Below are 19,489 nucleotides of genomic sequence, written 5' to 3'. Positions count from 1 at the left end.
CTTTGTTCATAAAAATCAAGATTTGCTGTCTCTATATCTAGTCTGGTAACATTAAAGCATATTGTGAAATACTAAATCAATTTAGTGAATTGGTTCTATCATGTTCAGAGTAACATTTTCTGATGAATTAACTCAAGCCTGCTCCCAGGTGTGTTTGTGTGGTCATTTTCACAACACAAACTGTTCTGAGCCCATGCTAGTCATTCTCCATGTGCTTATTAAAATCACATTATGTTGTAAATAGGAATGAAATGTGAATGCAGAGAACAGATTAATCTTTTACAATGCTGTAGATTTATTTATACAATTTCAAAAAGCTAATTTGTTAAAATACTATGTACTGTATAACGAGGAGAGAATATCATTCAATAAAACGCACACAATACTTTCTCAAAACGTTTACGATGTTTTATATTTTGTTCCATCGTTAAGAATTGGTAATATGTTTTGTATTCTAAATTCTAGAACAGTGGACTACAAAATGTTCTGCTGGACTTATTGGCAAATCAGAGGATGCTACAAAACATGTTTATTACAGAATAGCCTACTTGACATGTAGTCGTCATTTGGAGGTGTCAACAAGCTTTTAGGGGCAGCTGAAGTAAAAGCCTGGTTCATGTTTTCGTCGGAAATTGGAACTAGGAAGCGGTAAATACCATTTAATGTGTTCAAGCGCGTTTGAAGTCGGAATTATTTTTCTATCTGATATTCATCTTTTGGTTGAAAAGGTAATTGATCAGCTGTGAAACTTCCGAACTAGGGAAGCATATATATTTTTAAATAATATTCCCACTTGTCATTCCGATTTGCATTGTCTATATTTAAGTACATTTTAGCAATAAGCTTACGATGATTCGGTAGCACATGAACGTAGCATAAATTCCTGCAAGATGTGTCCATGGGAACAATGTGAAAAAGCCTCGACCGTTGATGCGAATATACTTGTGTTCTACTGCAACAGAACATTATTTCACTATCCAGTGCAACACTATTTTCTCGATATTTGGATCCCATTTATGTAACAAGAAAACACGGTCGTTTCAGTTACATAAATTAATATACCAACTACACGAGGAATTCCCCTAGTTTAACTGGCCACTATGACATTTAAAAAAAAAAAAAAACAGTACGTTTGTGTTGATTTATCCTGCCCTAGTTTTTTTTCTGTCGGAAACAAAATAGCATTCTTGAATCAATTATTTTGAACGTTGAATAAAATGCTTCGCCTGTCAGTCAGTCACTCGGGAGTAATCACATAGGCCTGTCTGCTGGAAACAATCAGTGATTGGATCGCGCGGATGAAGGAGGTGGGCCCATTCCATCTTCGACTGTCAGATTGGCATAGAGCTCGCGTTGTTGTTTGCAGGTAAAGGGAACCGATTGATACACATTACCAAACATATAATTGTTATTTTAGCAAACAACAAAACGCAATGGAAAAGGTATATTCTGTTGAACAGGACGCTTATGTCACAAAAACGAAGATTTGAAGCATTGGGAAGCAAAGTAAACGAGTGCAACACCTTGTGTGCTTGGAAAATCTCGTGTCAACGTTTGGCCTGGGCACGCATTTTACAAGGAACTTTCGACAGCTGCGTGTTTTAAAGCAAACCGTCAACAAAGAATGAAACCCTTCAAACGAGGTAGGAAGAAATTACTTTTTTTTATAGCCGTGGGTTCATTGTTGCCCTGGCCACGTCTGACTGTTTGCTTATGTGCCCGGTTGTTGGTTTTAAATGGAATGCGGCTTTTTGTTACGAGCAAATGCAGCGTGTGTTTGTGTTTGAATTTGGAGGGACATCTAACCAAGTAGTTATCTTTGGAAGCCAGCATGGTGTCCATCTGGCGGAGCGACAGAGAACTGGATTGCATGTGCGAGGGCGTGCGTGCTTGCAGTGGGTTCTTTGTACATTTGCTACACGATGAGAAGATTGGCTAGCCAACTTAGTCAATGTTTTCTTTAAATTTTTTCGAGCTTTTACGGCATTTATTCATTTATTTGCGTGTATTTTTCAAGTTTCTACAGTAACATTTGGCCAAGTATTGGGCTAAATTCAAACAGCAGTTAACTGCGATAATAAAATAAGAGAACACAATTCCAATCACTGATTCGAACTTCATTGTTTAACTAACTAGCCTGTTAGCATTAAAGCTAAGAAGCTACGTTTCCTACAACGCCGTGCTCGTCTTAAAAAAATCTTGAGTATTTGTATAAATCTAACCACAAACAAACTGTCTGCAAGTTATAATTTTAACGTGTTTTCAATGCATTGAGGATTTTGAAAAGCTTGCTACTGTAGCTCGAAAATAAAGAACGGCCATTGCTTTGTAAACAAAATCTGGGTATGACAGAGGAACAACGACGTGCAAGCTAGCCACCTTGTTCTCATCATTATTAACTTTGCTGTAGTTAGCTAGCTGATTTACCTATACCCTTGCTTATGATAACATTATTTTACTCACCATGGTTGTTTTTTGCCAGGTTAGATAAAGGGAATTAATTACTAGCCGTGGTTACATTACTTGCATCTTATCTAACGAACTTATAAGCAGTTGTTAAAGTAACAGCAAATATTGACATCAGACTCAAACATGTCATGCCATTGTTTTCGCTAGTAACAGTAATACTGTAGCAAAATATATATTTAGATTTCTTTTTTTTTCACGATTCCATAAGCTTGCTGCGAATGTCCAGCAAGTCATTGATAGCCCATTCAATTTTGGGATGTAAAAAAAGTTTAAAGAATGTAAATTGCTCCAGGACACTGAACTGCCCTGGCAAGAGGTGAAAATAACCCCTCGCGGAGTCTATAGATCCCTCGCGGCTGGAGACGGTGATATGCACACAATCTCCTTTGTGTGGACAGGCTGCCCCCGGGGGTCAGATTTCACCCAGGGAAAGACATCTACTGCAGATTCTGTACCCAGGGAGAAAGCGTTCTCCATTTTGAGTTGGGTCTTCCCCATTATCACACTTGCAGCTACACTGATTCGGCAAATGCAGACACACATTAATTTGAGTGTTTGTTCAGCTAGCATGTCTCTCCATTGTAAGTGTAGGTCGTCATTGATGGCATTTACAATTGTGCTTACCTTAAGTACACCCAAACTTAATTAGTGCAGCTTCATTCATTAACCAGTCACCTTGCATAATACAACCACACGTCTGAATTAGTGCGGTTAATGCCCAGTGGCGAGAGGACAAGCCAGACACACTCAGCACCACAGAAACTAATTATGTCAGTCTCTGTTTTGGGAGGAAAACAACACCATACTTAACATGCTACTGAATGTCCAACCCTGTCCGGTCATTAAGTTTTGTACGAATGTGAACGCCTGCGGTTCCCTGAACTGATTCCCCACCCCCCCCACCACCTCTGCCCGTTCTCAGCCCTGGAGGAGGAGCAGCAGGCGCGAGAGCAGGAGATGTCGTCGGCCATGTCTGACAGTGACCCGCTGGAGGACGAGGGCTTCCCCCTTGACCTGTCAGGAGGGGGCGGGGGCTCCGGCAAGCGGCGGCGGCGCTTCAACCTGCCGAAGGAGGCGGTGACGGTGCTGCGGGGCTGGCTGTATGAGCACCGCTACAACGCCTATCCCTCGGAGCAGGAGAAACTGAGCCTGTCCGACCAGACCAGCCTCTCCGTACTGCAGGTCAGTAGATCTCTACCAGCGTGTTGAGGGACGTTGCCTAAGTGAAGCCCTGTTAGGTTGGAGCATGTGCTTCGGTCCATTGTGACCTCCGTAGGTCACTCCTGGAATCTAGGTTTGTGATGATTGGGGGTTTGGAAGGTCGGCCGAGACGGTGCCGTGGACGTTTTGAGCCCTGGGTCTGAGTGGGGTGTAGCGGGTCCTAAGTGGAACCACGTTGAGAAGTCCCCTTCCCTGCGTGACAGGTGTCATGTTTGTGTGTCATCTCAGCTTGTACGCCAGTCACGTGTTGTTGCTAGCTGGCTGTTGTCCTTTCAAAGCGCATTCACACCTGGTGGAGTGGTGACACATGGCTGAGCAGACACGCCCACAGTCTGTTCAGTGCGGGGGGGTTGGTCGCGGCAGAGTTTCTCTTCTGGTGTCTGTCCTTGCCGGTTTTTTATGAAATGTTTTCTGTCTATTTTCTTATGTTAAAGAAACACTACACACTGGCACTGTCATTTTGTAGAGGTTTACCTGCTTTCTTGTCTTGTGAAAAACCATTTGAAAAACAGTGTCGACAATTCAGTGGAATGCCCCTAGCTGGCTGTGCTCTACTTGCTGTGGCTAGTGTTTTTCACCCAAGACTTCATTAATTCCAGCTGTCTGAGTTCCCTCTCTCACTGTGTGTGTGTGTGTGTGTGTGTGTGTGTGTGTGTGTGTGTGTGTGTGTGTGTGTGTGTGTGTGTGTGTGTGTGTGTTACCGTTAGAGGGAGGTAAACAAGTCCTGTAAAGAGGGAGGCTGAGAACATGTGGGAGGAAGTCTTTCTGGACCACTGGTCTCAGACCAGTTCTAGCACTTCATTACACACCTCAGTTGTGATCTGGCTTGAGTTTTGTGTTGGTGTCTTCAAGCTGACTTGGCAGATTAAACCAGGAAGTCATTTCTAAGTGACTGGACTTTAGGGGAGTCAGTTTTTGTGTGAGATTTCCTAGTCAGGTTTACATAGTCTCCCTGTTGTTTAATGTCTGCCAATATATATGCTTGTTATATAAATGTGACCTTTTAAGCCAGTCAGATTAAGTTATGGATGTCCAAGTGATACTACTACTTGTCCGGTCAATTTAGAAGTTGAGGTTTGGTTTAGGGCCCCCAGAGAATAAAATGTTTCATATTTTCTTGGGTGTTTTGGTCTAGGTATTCATAGTTATAGTTCAAGAGATCAGTGTTTTTATTTATCTGTTAATGACCATTTTACTTGAATGTTTGATGTAATTTGCTATATAGCGTAGTGTACTGCAACAGCAAGCTACATGTCAAGTAAAGAACTAATTTCCAATATGTATAGTTTTGTTATACTGTTAAATGAAACTTAAATTGTTATACATTTATCATTTATTTCAGATGGGCTGGAAGCAAACATTTGCATTCAAATCACTTCTCCTGAAGTGAATAGAAACTAATTTTCCTCTTTATCATTAGACTTTGCATGTTTTATTTTGAATTGGTTATTTATTGCATTTTATTTTAGAGTAGCCTAGTCTTGGAATAAAAACATGTGTTTAGAGTATTCTTACAGCCTACCTTACACATTTAGACCTACATTATAATGAGAACAAATGTTTGTGGTGCCTTATAAGAGTCAAATATAATTTGTGCTCTTTGTGCAACCACTAATTGATCATGTTGACGGTTAAAGAGAACACATTTCGTTTGTGATTAATTTATCAAGGAGGTAATTGATGGCAGAGGCTTAAGTGATGTGAAGTCGCACACGACTGTAGTAGTCTGAAGTATGGGAACGCTTTACATTGAATCATTTTAAGAAAGACGTTTTGGTGCAAAGTGTACTAAGCTCAACTCACATAGCACAGGAGCATCACTCCATTGGAGCCGTTAATTAAGAATCGGCACAATGAACAACAGGTCCAGTCACACCCAGATGGCTGTTGTGCGCTGCTTAGAGAGCTCACTGTAGTTGAGCGACATAGCATGAGTCATTTTTGAAGTGAGAAACCATTCATCTTGAAGGCATGGTTGAGTGGTGTCAATGAACGTTAGCACCTCCCATCTGGTGGATCATTTAGTGCACAGAGCAGACGTTACATTTTATAGGATCTTTTACTTGTGGTTTTCACAAGGTTATTAATAAAACATCAAATGTTAACCTTTAATCTTACCACCTCTTTGTTCTGTGAGAATTGCACAGTGTATATTATACATGGATTTTGGCTTAATAAGTAAAAATTACTCCCTTGACTCTTCCAGATATGCAACTGGTTCATCAACGCGCGTCGCCGCCTCCTCCCTGACCTGCTTCGCAAGGACGGCAAAGACCCCAGCCAGTTCACCATCTCCCGCCGGGCCGGCAAAGGCGAGGGCCGCCTGTCCACCGGCAGCGGTAGTTCCCCTGAAAGCCCCGGCTCCTCTGCACCCCCGCCCGCCCTGCTCCCCCTGCGGCCCTCCGTCATACGGCCGGGCCCCACTCTGGACCTGAGCCTCCTGGGGAACACGGCCACAGCTATCCTGACCGGAGCCGGCTTCCCTGGCCACGACGGCTGCCGCGTCCAGGCCCTGGTGCAGCTGGACACGCACGTCCTCCTGCGTCGAGAGGAGGAGAAGGGCCCCGCGGGGGTCAGCGGGTGCGCCGCCGGCGGCCTGTACAACACCCCGCCTCCCACCCCTCCCGAACTGGGCCCCGGCCAGGACTTCAGTGACCTCAGGCTGCTGGTGGACGCGGCGCTGCAGAGGGCCGCCGAGCACGAGAGCCAGACCAGGCTGCAGGACCGGAGAGGGGCGGCTGGCCACGCCGTGGGCGTCTGCGGTCACGGCAACGGTGCTTTGGGTCCGACCCCTCCGCCGGAGCCGGGCCACGCCACGGCGGACTCGCTCGGGGCACCGGATCCTGTTGGGAACGCCGCGGTTTCTCCGGTCTCAGTCCCTGTCGTCCCTGCGTCTAATCCCGCCGTGGCCTTTGTTCCCACTCAAAGTCCCCTCCTAGCCCAAATGCCAGTTTCAAACCTTGCCCCGGCTTCGACTGCCGTTCTAACCAAACCTGCCGCACCAGCTCCGAGCCCGGTTCAGCCCTTCGCGGCCGGACCGCCTCTGTCCTCGGTCCCGGGTCTGAGCGTAAACCCTGGCGCGCCGGTCCAGGCCCCAACCCCGGTCCGCAGCCCGTTCCTGGGTCTGGCCTCCCGCCACCTCCAGCCCCTGTCCTCGTCGGTGCCCGCCGGCAGTGTCCAGAGGGCTCAGCTGGTGCCCGGCGTGTGGGGCGTGGTCCACGGCGATGTCGCGGGCCGACAGTCTGGTCCCGTGGTCCAGGCTCCCATGGCTGCGGTGTGGGGCCCTCAGCACGCCCTGCACACGGTCAGCGAAACGGTCAACTAGAGCCGTGGCCCCGGGTCAGAAACTCTGCCTGACCATATACAACAGTGTATTCCCTTCATCGGCCCCTCTGACCCTGTCTTAGCGTGGCAGGTGAGGCAGAACTGACACTGTCGTTCATACAGCCAGGACTGGGAGAGGAAGACCGGTGTTTTATATCTGTATTTTTAAAGACTGTGATGCTTATTTTTTTAAGATTTTTTCTTTATGTATGGGTTCTTGTATGTTTATTTTTATTTTTTTAATCTTGAATGCAGCCGTTTCTGAGCAGAACCGTTGTGTTTGGTTTTCTCTTGCAGCATTCCAGATAACAGGTCAGCATGAGAATGGCGTCGCCAAGTTATATAATGTAGTACTGGAATCCCTAAACTCTCAGCTACAAGGGGGGGCGTTGACTTCCTCCTTCACCTGTTTTTTATTTGACAGTCCTGAAGCCAGCACCAGCAGAGCTAGCCTCATCAGTAGCAGTACCAGACTTAGTTGAATGTATAAAGCGGAACTCAACAACTTCAAAGCCAGGCTGCCTAGCCTGTCAATCATTCCCACCGTGGATTAACAAGGGCCAACCTGGGGCTGAAATGCGTGCGTGCGCACGCCTGATTTTTGTGTACTTGTGTATGTTCTTTTCAAGCGCCAGTGTTGTGCTCCGCCAATACAGTATATGCACTTTAGATACTTTAGTTTCTTAGTCCGGACTTCACATCTCGAGCATTCCACACACACACCCCAACCCACCCCAGCATTGGCCAGAGGACAGGCGGAAGGGAAATTGATTGGACTGCGGTGTGCCTGACTATACTGCTGCAATGTCACTTCTCTCTGCCTGTCTTCAGGGTGCTGTGCATTGTCATGTGGCCTCCAGGGATATAACTGTTAAGACCCAAACTCATCAGTTTGCAGAGAATACAAACACCACCTTTTTGTTGTGTTTTTCAAAATATTTTTTTTTTAAAATACTATATGTTCATTTAAACCTATTTCCAAAATAGTATCTTAGCAGATGAACAGTATTTCTGTGTATATATACTGTATATATATGAAATTAGGATACGTTTTCTTGTTCTTTGTAATGTCTTTATGCATATTGTGTGATTTCCAGGGACGTGTTTTCAGTGAGGAGATGAAGGAGGTGAGAGTTGTGTGCACGTGTCGTGGGGGTGAGTTCTCTCTGGTCCTGTTACAAAAATCAATTTAGTGGTGGTGCTAAAGGCTTAGTCGGAGGACACCGTCAAGCTGTCAACTCATCCTTAAGGGACATGTAATGTAAGACTGCTATGATAAGTGCCCTGTTTTGCCATAGTTGTCTATGGTGGATGTCTGTTACTAACATTTCAAGCTTTTGGGTCTGCCTGGTCGTGGGGGGGGGGGGGGTTGAACCAAGTAGCAAATCATTGGAGCCTTAAGATTTAGTGGCTGTATTTGAAATCCTCACGGGTTTAAATTGAAACGCTCGAGTGTTCACTTGGATTAGTTCAGTTGTGACAGATACCTGGTCAGAGTTCTATTGGAATCATTGATCAATGTTGAATAAGTTATTTTGAAGCAAGCTAGTTTCTGGAGAATTGGACCGATGTCTCCCGCAGTTTTAGCAAAATATGCCCGCTTGTTACAGTATTTCTTACTCTTTTTAAACGGTTGTAGTTTCCATGAAACAGTCTTCTTATATACCACATATTATGGCCACATGTTGACTTTAGGTGCAACTGATAGTTGGACCCTACGTGAGCTTAGTGCTGCTGCAGAGTCCCCTTAACTGTCATAGGTTCGTTCATATGGGCCCAATCAGTTTTTCTCTTTTTTGACGTTTACCTGAGACATGCTTAACAACCATGGCTGGAATCCCAGCAGCTATAGGGTTTGTTTTTTTCTTACAGGTACTGTAATAAGAGATGTGCTTAAGAGTTCTATCTTTTATCACAATTTGAGGGGAAAAGGTAGAAATCTGTGTCGGACTTCACTTTGTAAACAGGATTCTAAGCGAAATACGGTTACTATTTTAAGGTGAAATACAGTAGAGTAAAGCGGGTATGGGATTTGTTATTACTCATACAATACTACATTGCCACTGTGACTACATATTACTTGTTGTGATACTGGAAACGTCTGGATACTGAACGTTATTTAGAAAAACTATATCTTACATCAGGTTTTAGATGCAGAATGAAACTTGGGTCGTAGATGCCAATGTGAAAATGCATGTAAATACACAATGTTCAGGTCTTTTTGTTGTCTCTCATTTTGGCATGAATTGTTTTGGAAATGAAAATGTGTAGCTTCTCAGTATGACCAAATGCATCCAAAAGATGTTTTTCTTCCCATTTTAGTGTATAAATCATGGCTGCCGTTTCAGTATAACTGGCTATTGTGCCTTAAGCCTTGGGATTGAGGAAACAACCCTTCTACATAGAAACTTTTCAATAGTCTGTGCAATATATGCCTTAAACTTTAAATGTGTTTTGTACAAGCATTTCAGAGAATAAAACTTCATTTTTCATAAGCAGTTTCATGAGCTCTTTCTTTCTGTAAAATTTAAAGAAACTCCCCAGTGTTTCCAGATTTCTAGGAAATATTCCCTATCATATTTTTTTTTTTTTTTAGTCAATGAAAAACGTTTTCCTGTTTTGGAGTGATGTGGATGTATCCAGATAACAAAACGATACTCACATGTCCCGGCTTTCTGAGATCTGGTTTAGGAAGTACACATTTTAAGCACATGGTTATACACTGGCTTGTTAAGGGTTGAATTACCATCAGGGTTTTCGACATCTATGGGAGAAATGTCCAGCTGTTTCCCAAACTGTGTGTGTGTGTGTGTGTGTGTGAGTGAGACTGGCTCGTCTGTCTCTAGAATGCATTGGCTCCGCATTCAGGGGAGAAAGTGTGTATTTCTATGGTTTGTCCAGAAACCCAAAAGAACGTAATTTGGGTTGAGTTGGGAATAGGGCCCCACAGTGAACATGTACAGTTACATTAGTGGGCCTTACATGACACGCCTGATTTGGAGACTTGGTCCGTTACGAACTTGAAATGCCCTCTGAATTATATCGGTAACTGTAGATTGTGGAAAAACAGGATTTGTCCATTACAATTTCATGCTGGTTTTATTTTGAAATTGAACATGAATTGCATCAATCAAGGTCCTCACTTCTCCACCACTGCACCTACAGTGGCAGCTCAATTTGGAAATTCTTTCTAACTGGTCTTTACATATTGTCAGATCTTTTCAAATCTATTTTTTTAGCTGGTTTGATTGGGTCTAATCCTCTGCTGCCAGGAATGTTTCTAGATGTTTGTTGTACAAAAGTACTTGTCAGCTCACTTCAGGGACGTTTAGGTCGAAAACCCACTTTTTCCATATTTTCTGGTTTTACTAAATGTTTGCAATTGGGATTGTGCATTTTATTTTAGTGGAGTGCGTACATTTGTCACTAAGGTAGTCAAAATTATGTCACGTGTCTGAAGTGCAATATGAGAGAAAAAGCAGTTGGTACTTCAGTATGGGAATGTCTTTTATTTTCTCAGATACAGAATATAAAAGATATAGGCTACTGCAATGACTGCAGCAGGATACTGAAATTAATCATCTGGAATAAAGTTAAAACCAGGGTCATTCTTTGGTCCTGTACAGGCATGCTATATTTCTTTTAAACAACTCAACCCAACATGATTATGCAAATAACCCAGTTCCTTCCCAACTTTTTCTGCTCTTTAGCGTCTATGGAAGGGAAACAAGTACAAATTTGCTATGTGAAACTTTCAAGGCTGACTTCACAACATGGCCTCACACTTTCTCAAACATATGAGCCCTTCTGCAACATGTGATGTTGTGCATTCCCACTAGAGTTTCTGATGCATTGAAACAGGCAGACTTGGAATAGACCTAACAAGCACTGGGAAACGTCCGACAAAAGAAAACAGAATAACACACAAGCAACAGGGGTATAACCTGTTTAGGTTATCATGAACATGACATGAATAGAATGCAGCAGAGTCCTTTATAATGTGTGTCGCCAACACAGCTCCTTGGTAGCAGTTTTTTAGGAGGCAGAGGCAGTGCCAGTGCTGGTATGAGAGGCAAGGGGAGATCCACGTGGTCTGTTGTATCGCTGGTCTGTTCATGCGCATGCACACAGAAAGGCGATCAGTGCATCTTAATGGTCTAACATGGCTTCCTCTCACCTCGTCACCTTTCTTAGACTGCATGATAATGAGGCAATATAGGCGAATCACTGGAAATGTCAGAAAAATACAGCGAGGAAACCACGAGAGACTTATTGAGATGCACTTATTACTGAATAATCACCACTGCCTATGAAACCAAAAGAGAAGTCCATCCCAGCCGAACAGTACTGTGTGCGCGCATGTCGCGAAGTCGTCGCCTGTCTCTCTACATGTCGTCCTTGTCCTTCGCGCCGTGTTTGAGGATGCGGGTGAACTCGGCGTAGTTGAAGTTGCCTTTCTTGTCAATGGGAGCTTCGCGGAAAAGCTCATCTACCTCCTCGTCAGTGAAGCGGTCGCCCATGGTGGTGAGCAGTTCCCTCAGATGGTCCTCGTGGATCACTCCTGCAAACGAGTGGATGTCAACGCTAGACAAATTACTCAAACTGAAATGTCCCCTTTCTCCCCTGATACAGTTTTTCTAATCGTTTTGCTACAAGCTACTGTAGGAGACTTCTTCCATTTAAATCGTCTGTGGTGTGGCTGTCAAAATGTGGAATTTTGTGCAAAACAGTCATAACCAAAGCCAATTAAAAAAATATATACTTTGTTTTACCACTGTGTGTGTTGTCTCAAACCACTAGTTTCTCAAGCCAATCAGACACCATAACTTATTTTTTTGTTTTAGAAATCTTCTTGAAGCTACTCCGATCCAGACTAAATGGAGAAGAAACTTATGTCAGTGGGCATGGAATTTGGTATCGCAAAGAGTTTGTGTAGCCAGGCAAGGTCAAAGTCACTGGCTAGCTTTGATGTACTTTCATTGGTTAGCCATCCTCGGTCCTCCACTCCTAAAAACTCATTGGAGAAGGTCAGACGGTCACCTCCTTCCCATTGCTGCTGAGAAGAAGGTGAGATGAGGACTCAAGAATAAGATGTTAGTCTTTTTTTGTGCTTGACTGCTGTTACAGTAGCTGCAGGGGAGGGGTTGACACTGGAAAGAGTGTGGTGTGAGCGAGCGTCCGTGCACATTTGTGTCTCACCAGAGCCCTCTTCGTCGAAGCAGGCGAAGGCATTGCGGATGACGTCCTCTGGATCGGTGCCGTTTAGGCGCTCACCAAACATGGTGAGGAACATGGTGAAGTTGATGGGCCCCGGGGCCTCAGCCATCATCCCCTCCAGGTACTCATCCGATGGGTTTTTACCTGGGGGCCGCAACAGAACAAACACCAAGGTTAAACGTTCAAGTTGGAAATTCTGTTCAGGCTTTGTTTTTCTTCAGCACAGCTACACTGTATTTTATGGTTCAATGTTATTTTGCACCTGCTTACTTTATTGTCATCGTTTTATTTAGCAGTCTTCAAATTCTAATGCAGTGTCTTGAATTATCAAGCAGGTTTATAAAAAAATAATTGTACATGGGTAGCGTCAACCCCCCTCTTACCCAGGGAGGCCAGCATGTCGTGTAGGTCCTCCTTGTCGATGAAGCCATCTCGGTTCTGGTCAATCATGTTGAAGGCCTCCTTGAACTCCTGGATCTGGGACTGGTCGAACATGGCAAACACATTGGATGTGGCCCTCTGGGGGCGTTTCTTGGTGGTTTTCCCCTTTGCACGTTTGCTGGACATGATGGAGGTTGAGTGGGCCTACCGGTTTGAGAACAGGACAACATATTTGCAGTTAGATGAATTTGAGATTTACAGGAGTAGGTGGCTATATTGAACAAAAGGAGAAAGGCTCCTCTCTTCCCGCCTGAAAACCTTGAGGTGTGATTAGGCCTAATCAGTGTGATTGTGGCATGTGTCCTGTATAGCTCGGTTGGTAGATTATGTGTCTGGTAACAGTGGAGTTGTGACTTTCATTTGAGACTCAAAAAGAAAAAAATGTGCTTGCCCCAAGTCATCTGCTACATTTCCAAACCATAGAATGCCTTGTGTGTTGAAAATAAGATGTCCTGAAATTGTATAACACTTTTCTCAATAAGGTCTGGGACCTGATTATTACTCATTCTCAGTTTACAATGCTCCCAGTCCTTAAGTCTGTATTCTGTCTCTCTGCATTGGTGCCAGATGATGCCATCTACCTTCAAAACGACATTCCCCTTTAAATGCACGGAAGAAGCAAGTAATGCCGCTCTGTTCACAGTCTTATCTGCAACCAACACAAGGTGGCTACCTGGTTTCCCAGAGAAATGGGCCCAGACCTGACACACTCTTCTGGCCACAGTGAGCCTCATCTGGGAAGTGTGTAACAGGAGATGATACTGGTGCAGGGCAGTGGGGTAAAGTAATAATACTGACTGAGCAGGTGCCAAAGCCATGCAGGAAGAAACTGGTCATTAGGCGTAATGATGATGTATTGAGGGCCAAAGAAGCAGGGGCCAAAATGCATATTATTCAGGTCAATTATTTACTCCGACAGACAAAAGCTCTTCCTCATAAGGCTAAATATTTGTTGTGTTTGAGTTGTGACAGAAAGTATTTTGCTTCTCTTTCTCTACTGGAATGAAGGGGATACACTGTAATGCATCTAAGACACAAAACAGGCTCACAAAGCTTAATTTAGCAAGCCTTATATGAGCATAGATGGGCATGATGTGTGTGTGTAAAAAAAATAAACACTGAATCACAGTCATGTTAAAATAACAGAATGTTTTGAAATGTCACCAATGGAAATTAGCGGCCTTATATGACATTCTCAGTTGTAATTTCTGCTGTTTTATTCTTGCTAAAAAAGTTATAGTCAAATGCGCAGGTGTCCAACCAATTCCATGGAGGACCTCGTGGACCAACTGAGACCATTACAACCACAAGGGGAGATCCTAAAGTGTCCTATTTAAGTACAAGTACAAGTTAAGAGTGAGAACAACGTAGACGATAGCGTCTGTGGTTAAATGATTGGTCAGAGTGGGGATTTACTGTTGCCTGGCTCGCCACAGACAACTTCAGTGGAAGTCATCTCAGACTGAAGTATTCAATAAACAAAATAAATCAGTTTGAGTAGTCAGGCAAAGTTCCCGCCAGCAAGGCCGATTTGTACATATGATTGGTCATTTTATAAATAGAGATTTTTTTCTTTCCTGCAGAACTATTCATTCACAGGTAGCTGCTGCCAGTTCAGAAAGTACCATTGGGTGAAGCATATTCTGTTCAAAGTTTATTTCAAAATGCTTTATTGTTAGCCGGTTTTCACAATCATTTATGTCTCTCTCTCCCGCTGGTACAAAGGGCCAGTCCTTTCCTCAGCTTAATTTACTTGCAATAAGAGACACTGTCAATTGGACTTTGTAATATATAACCTAACTTCACCCTAGGCCCAATTTCCAATGCAAAGCATCCTTACTGATATCAGCTGTCCTAATGTGCATGAAACTGAATGTAAAAACTAAAAAGCATGGCAGTCAGTGTTGCAATTTTATCTCTTTGTTAATTCATATACCCATTTGTTTTTCTAATGCCTGCTTTTATTCTTATTCCACTTTTGAGCAGCTGGATGTTCTTTCAACTTTACTCTATTTCAGTCCCTCTGTTTGCTGTTGTAGGTAATGGAAATTTGAGGGAGTTTTTCACTGGCTAGCTGCCGGCTCATTCTCTCTGTCTCTTTGTGACACAGTCATTGAGGAAGGCCAAATCAAAACAATTTCCCGCTCCATTTCAGACAGTGAAGAATTTTAAGATGATTTTGGGCCAGGGGTAATATTTTCTATCGATTATTGATTTCTTGTTTTTGTCTGCATGTAACAAACTAAGGGGAGTCTCAAAAAGGAAATTGTTTAGAGTGACTTAACTGGTCCGGTAATGTAATCTAGTGAATACATTTTTATTTTTCCCCCACTAGTGGCCCTGCATTTGATTTAAACCCACAGTCCTGAAAATTGTAAGCACTACACTTTAACTCACTGACCTACGCATTAATAAACATTCAGTCTGAACTGTAAACCTTTGTGGTTGAAGTGTTGGAATGTTAGAATTTTTCCGTTATCTTTCACATTCTTGTGAAACTCCAGAGGGCTAAAGACAACGGGATCTCGCTCTCCTCTCTTGTTCAGAGCACTTTAAATGAATCAATTAGCTTAGTTGAAACACCCTCACCTCATTACAACAAATTAGATGTTCTTAATCTAATGCCTCCTTGGATATTGGTGTCTCCCAACCTGACTCGAGGTCGGGTTCAAGTGGATTTCAATGCCTGAATAAATTTACTGCTTCCACGCAAACAGATTTTAAAGCCTGAATTACACACACTTCCACAAACTCACAGATAAGGTTTTTTAAAGAAAGGAAAAATGTGTTGTTTGATCAGTGTACCTCATCTCTACGTTGCAGCCAGGGCCCCTACTGTCCAGACAACTCTCAGACTTAAAGTTATGTCAATCACACAGGGCTGACCTAACTTCCTGACCTTCTCACCACATACCACTTCTGAGGTGTCGGCAACAGGGGAGTTCCTAAACGCAAAACACTCCAAAAGGCCCAGCCGACCTCTCGTTGTCTAAATTAGATTAGATTAGAGTCTCTGGAGTTACAGAGACATGATTCACAGGTGGTGAAATTCCACCGTCTAATCCAGGGTGATGATGGGAGTAAACTGGTAAAGCCTTCCTTCCACAACACATTAATGGGGGCTGCAAAGCATCCCACTACATGAGATGACCCTAAACCTGTGAACCAGTCATTTCAAGCTTCCACGGAGCACCACAGAAACCTAATCCAGGCTCCACCTTCAACCCAGCTCAAACTACTGCGCAGTTTCCCATTCAGTTCTAATTAATGTGTTGAAGAGACTCATCTAAACCCAAGACAAACTCTCTCTAGGCTAACCAACTTTAAAACAGAAAGAAAAACGTAAAGGAAACAAATCCATCTCACCTTGGCTTCCGGTGAATAGTTGGTGATTTTGGGTTTGAATTCTCGAGGCCCTAATGTCTTGGGTCTCTGTTTAGTTGAAAGAAAAGCAAGCAGTTCCTCTGAAAAGTTTGTGTAACCCGTCAGTCTTCTGGCCTGCCCCTCCCTCTGATACCACAACCAATGGCCTGCCCCGGCTGTTCCAAACAGAGCCGGCCCAGCTCAGATATTTACCCATACAAGGGAAAAGAATGCACAAGCCTGCAGCTCAGCACTGCCACAGAGGAGCCCGGGATGTTTGGGAATGAGGCAGAAATGACAGGAACTCCGATTAGGCTGCCTTATTTAGAGAAAGAACGAAGCGGCCAGTGTGTGGAGGAGCAGAATGTAGTTTCTTAATTTGCATCTGGTATGGACAGAGAAGATAGGGCCCAGTTTCTATAATGTTTCCAAGCTGAGCTGCTAGCTGTTTGCCAGGCTGCATCAGGGATTCCTTAAAAAGGCAGTTTGTCAGGCCAAGTTGCTGCCTTAGTCTCAAGGGAACACCTTTTGTTATGCCATTACTGTATAATAGCATCAGTTCTCGGTATGGATGAACATTTTACTATAGAACTGATGCTACTAAAATAAATGTATATTTTTTATATTCAGAACAAATTTTATATTTTGTACCTACATATATATATATATATATATATATATATATATATATATCTATCCACAGTTACAATCAAATGATGTAATGACACTAGGGAAATGTTTTGTAAATAGTTAATGTTTAAAATAGTGAACTAGATCATTTTTACACTATAAACGTTTTATTTAAAGAGTTTTACACTGTGATAGTTTTATTTAGACCTGATGCCAGACAATTCTACTATCTCCACCAGCAGTTTAAATAGAGATCACTGTTTCCAGTGAGTTTATACCCTTTTCAGGTCACTGTGTACGTTTCCAGTGAGTTTATACCCCTTTCAGATCACTGTGTATGTTTCCAGTGAGTTTATACCCCTTTCAGATCACTGTGTACGTTTCCAGTGAGTTTATACCCCTTTCAGATCACTGGCCATGAGTTGCGCCATAAAAGCACAGTGAAAGTTTTGTCTTGCTGGTGTGAATTGAAAATAATTTTATTTCAATAAAATAGTTTTAATTTTAATTATTTCAGTGCTTTTGACACTACAATAGTTTGTTTTAAATGAGACTTGATTTGTGTTGAAGATACACACAATGTAAATCTAAACCTCTGAGAATATAAGTTGTCATATGACATCCTCCAAGGTAACGAGAGACATATATTCTCTGCAGCTACTGAGGTCTAAAGATGATGCCATGTTTTAGAACATGTAGTCATCAAATATGTGAAATATCCAGAGCAGCTTATGTGGTCATTTTGCAGAAACACCGTCCAAAGAAATTAAAAGGGAACATTAAAATTACACATCAGGTCTAGATAAACAAAATATATTAAAAATCAAAATCTTTACATTGTCTAATTCGTTGAGAACAAAATGACGTAACAACGATCAGTGGATGGATTCAAACTCACATCGGAAATCAAAGTAAACAATTCAAATCACAGGCTGTTCCAACTTGTGTGAATTTAATCACGGCAACTCAATGTGATTCAGTAGTGTGTATGGCCCCCATGTGCCTGAATGCACTCCCAACAATGTCTGGGCATGCTCCTGATGAGACGGCTGATGGTGTTCTGGGTGATCTCATCCCAGACCTGGATCAGGGCTTCAGTGAGCTCCTGGACAGTCTGTGGCGCTACTTGGCAGCATCAGATGCACCAACACACAATGTCTCCTCAATTGGATTCAGCTCTGGGAAACATAAGGGCCAGTCAATGGCATCGATGCCAAATGACGAATCATCCAAGAACTGCCTACACACTCTGGCCACATGAGGCTGTTCATTGTCCTGCACCAGGAGGAACCCAGGGGCCACTGCACCAACATAAGGTCTGACTATGAATATGACACCCTCGTGGAGTCGGTTTCTGACTGTTTGGTCATTATGTAGGGCTCTGGCAGTGCTCCTCCTGTTCCTCCTTGCTCAAAGGAGCAGATGCCCTTCTACGACCCTGTCCAGCTCTCAACGTGTAACAGCCCGTCTCCTGGTATCTCCTCCATGCTCTTGAGACTGTACTGGGAGACACAGCAAATCTTCTGTCAATGGCAAGTATGGATGTGCCATCCTGAAGGAGGAAGATTGCCTATGCAAACTGAATGGGCTGCAGGTACTGCCTCATGACAAGGACACTAGCAAAATGCAAAGAATCAGTCAGGAAGGAAAAGGAAAGAGCAATTGTCTGTGGCCACCACTTGCAAAACAATTCCCTTTTGGGGGTTGTCTTGCTGTGGCCTCTCCAGTAAACCAGGGGTCACTTTCACTTGCACCAAAACAGGTGACACTGATTCACAATCGCTTATGCTTCCTACCTGGACAGATTGATATCTCTGAAGTTTAATTGACTTGGTGTTATGCTGTGATGATTATGTGCTCCCTTCATTTTGTGAGCAGTGTTTTACTCATTTAAGGTCTTACAAGAGTTGTGTTCAGCAGGTGCAGAATGTTCACTACATCATGATTTTCTCAGTTGTTTGATACACATTTTAAAAAGATTAACTTTCTATTTAAGAATATACAGAGCAATCAGAGATACCAAAAATATCTTGAATCCCTGGTCACGTGCCGTTAATTGCCTAAATGCATTCTTCCCCAATTACACACTTTGTTTTAAACATTTTCCATAACTGGGCCAATACTCTTTCATTTTATTTTAATGAACCTACAACGAAGAATACAAACAATTGAGGAGGGCAAAAAACAACAGCTTGTCCTTAATATCAATATGTAACAGTATTTAATCACATAAAGCAGTTTGCACATGAAGTACATTGCTCTTTGGTCTTGGATGTATGTATTTTTATCTTCATTGCTTAAGATAAGCCTGCACCAATGCATTTCACTACTGTTTAAACCTGCTGTATCCTGTGCATGATAAAAATAAATGTTGTTTGGATTTGTTTAATTAGCATTGTTAGCAAGTTAGCATGGAATGACTCTAGAAGGAGACTCGTCATTTAAATTATATTGCCTACAAGATATACTGGAGCCCCATAGAGACGTAAAATACGTTCGTTCATTGCGGAGGGAACGTTGTTTCTATCCAAGCAAAGAATACCCTCTGGTGGCCAGATAGAGGAAATGTTGTATCAGAAACTGAAATGAGAACGTTTCTAAAACCTAACAATAAAGGGTTATATTTACGCATTTATTATTTATTATAGCGTATTTATTTGTTATAACACATTTTTGAGTCTTTCTGTACAATGTCTTTAATTCAATTATTTCCATTCAAGAAACAAGGGTAAGTACAGATTGGACCGTTTCAAATCGTATTTAACTACGGCATCCATAATTGCATTTGCCCAGGATTAATGGTCCCGATAAATGATGACCATAT

General features: G+C 42.8%; 2 protein-coding genes across 2 annotated transcripts; one reads left to right on the top strand and one right to left on the bottom strand.

Annotated features, from left to right (window-relative positions):
* The first annotated feature begins 1,299 nt into the window (after window positions 1-1,299).
* Window positions 1,300-9,509, top strand: LOC105016742 (homeobox protein AKR). The gene is made up of 3 exons (XM_010880767.4): window positions 1,300-1,643; window positions 3,392-3,651; window positions 5,897-9,509. Exons 1-3 carry the CDS (start codon window positions 1,625-1,627, stop codon window positions 7,013-7,015), a joined length of 1,398 nt encoding a protein of 465 aa, XP_010879069.1. The 5' UTR covers window positions 1,300-1,624; the 3' UTR covers window positions 7,016-9,509.
* Window positions 9,510-10,511: 1,002 nt separating this feature from the next.
* On the bottom strand, window positions 10,512-16,125 carry myl9b (myosin, light chain 9b, regulatory). The gene is given in 4 exon segments (NM_001304042.1): window positions 10,512-11,575; window positions 12,214-12,375; window positions 12,615-12,816; window positions 16,039-16,125. Coding segments are annotated over 3 exon segments (522 nt in total). The 5' UTR covers window positions 12,799-12,816; window positions 16,039-16,125; the 3' UTR covers window positions 10,512-11,399.
* Window positions 16,126-19,489: the final 3,364 nt, after the last annotated feature.

Source organism: Esox lucius, chromosome 17 (genome assembly GCF_011004845.1).
Source record: "Esox lucius isolate fEsoLuc1 chromosome 17, fEsoLuc1.pri, whole genome shotgun sequence".
NCBI lineage: Eukaryota > Metazoa > Chordata > Actinopteri > Esociformes > Esocidae > Esox > Esox lucius.
The sequence above is the reverse complement of the archived record's forward strand: the minus strand, read 5'-3'. Positions and strand labels throughout refer to the sequence as shown.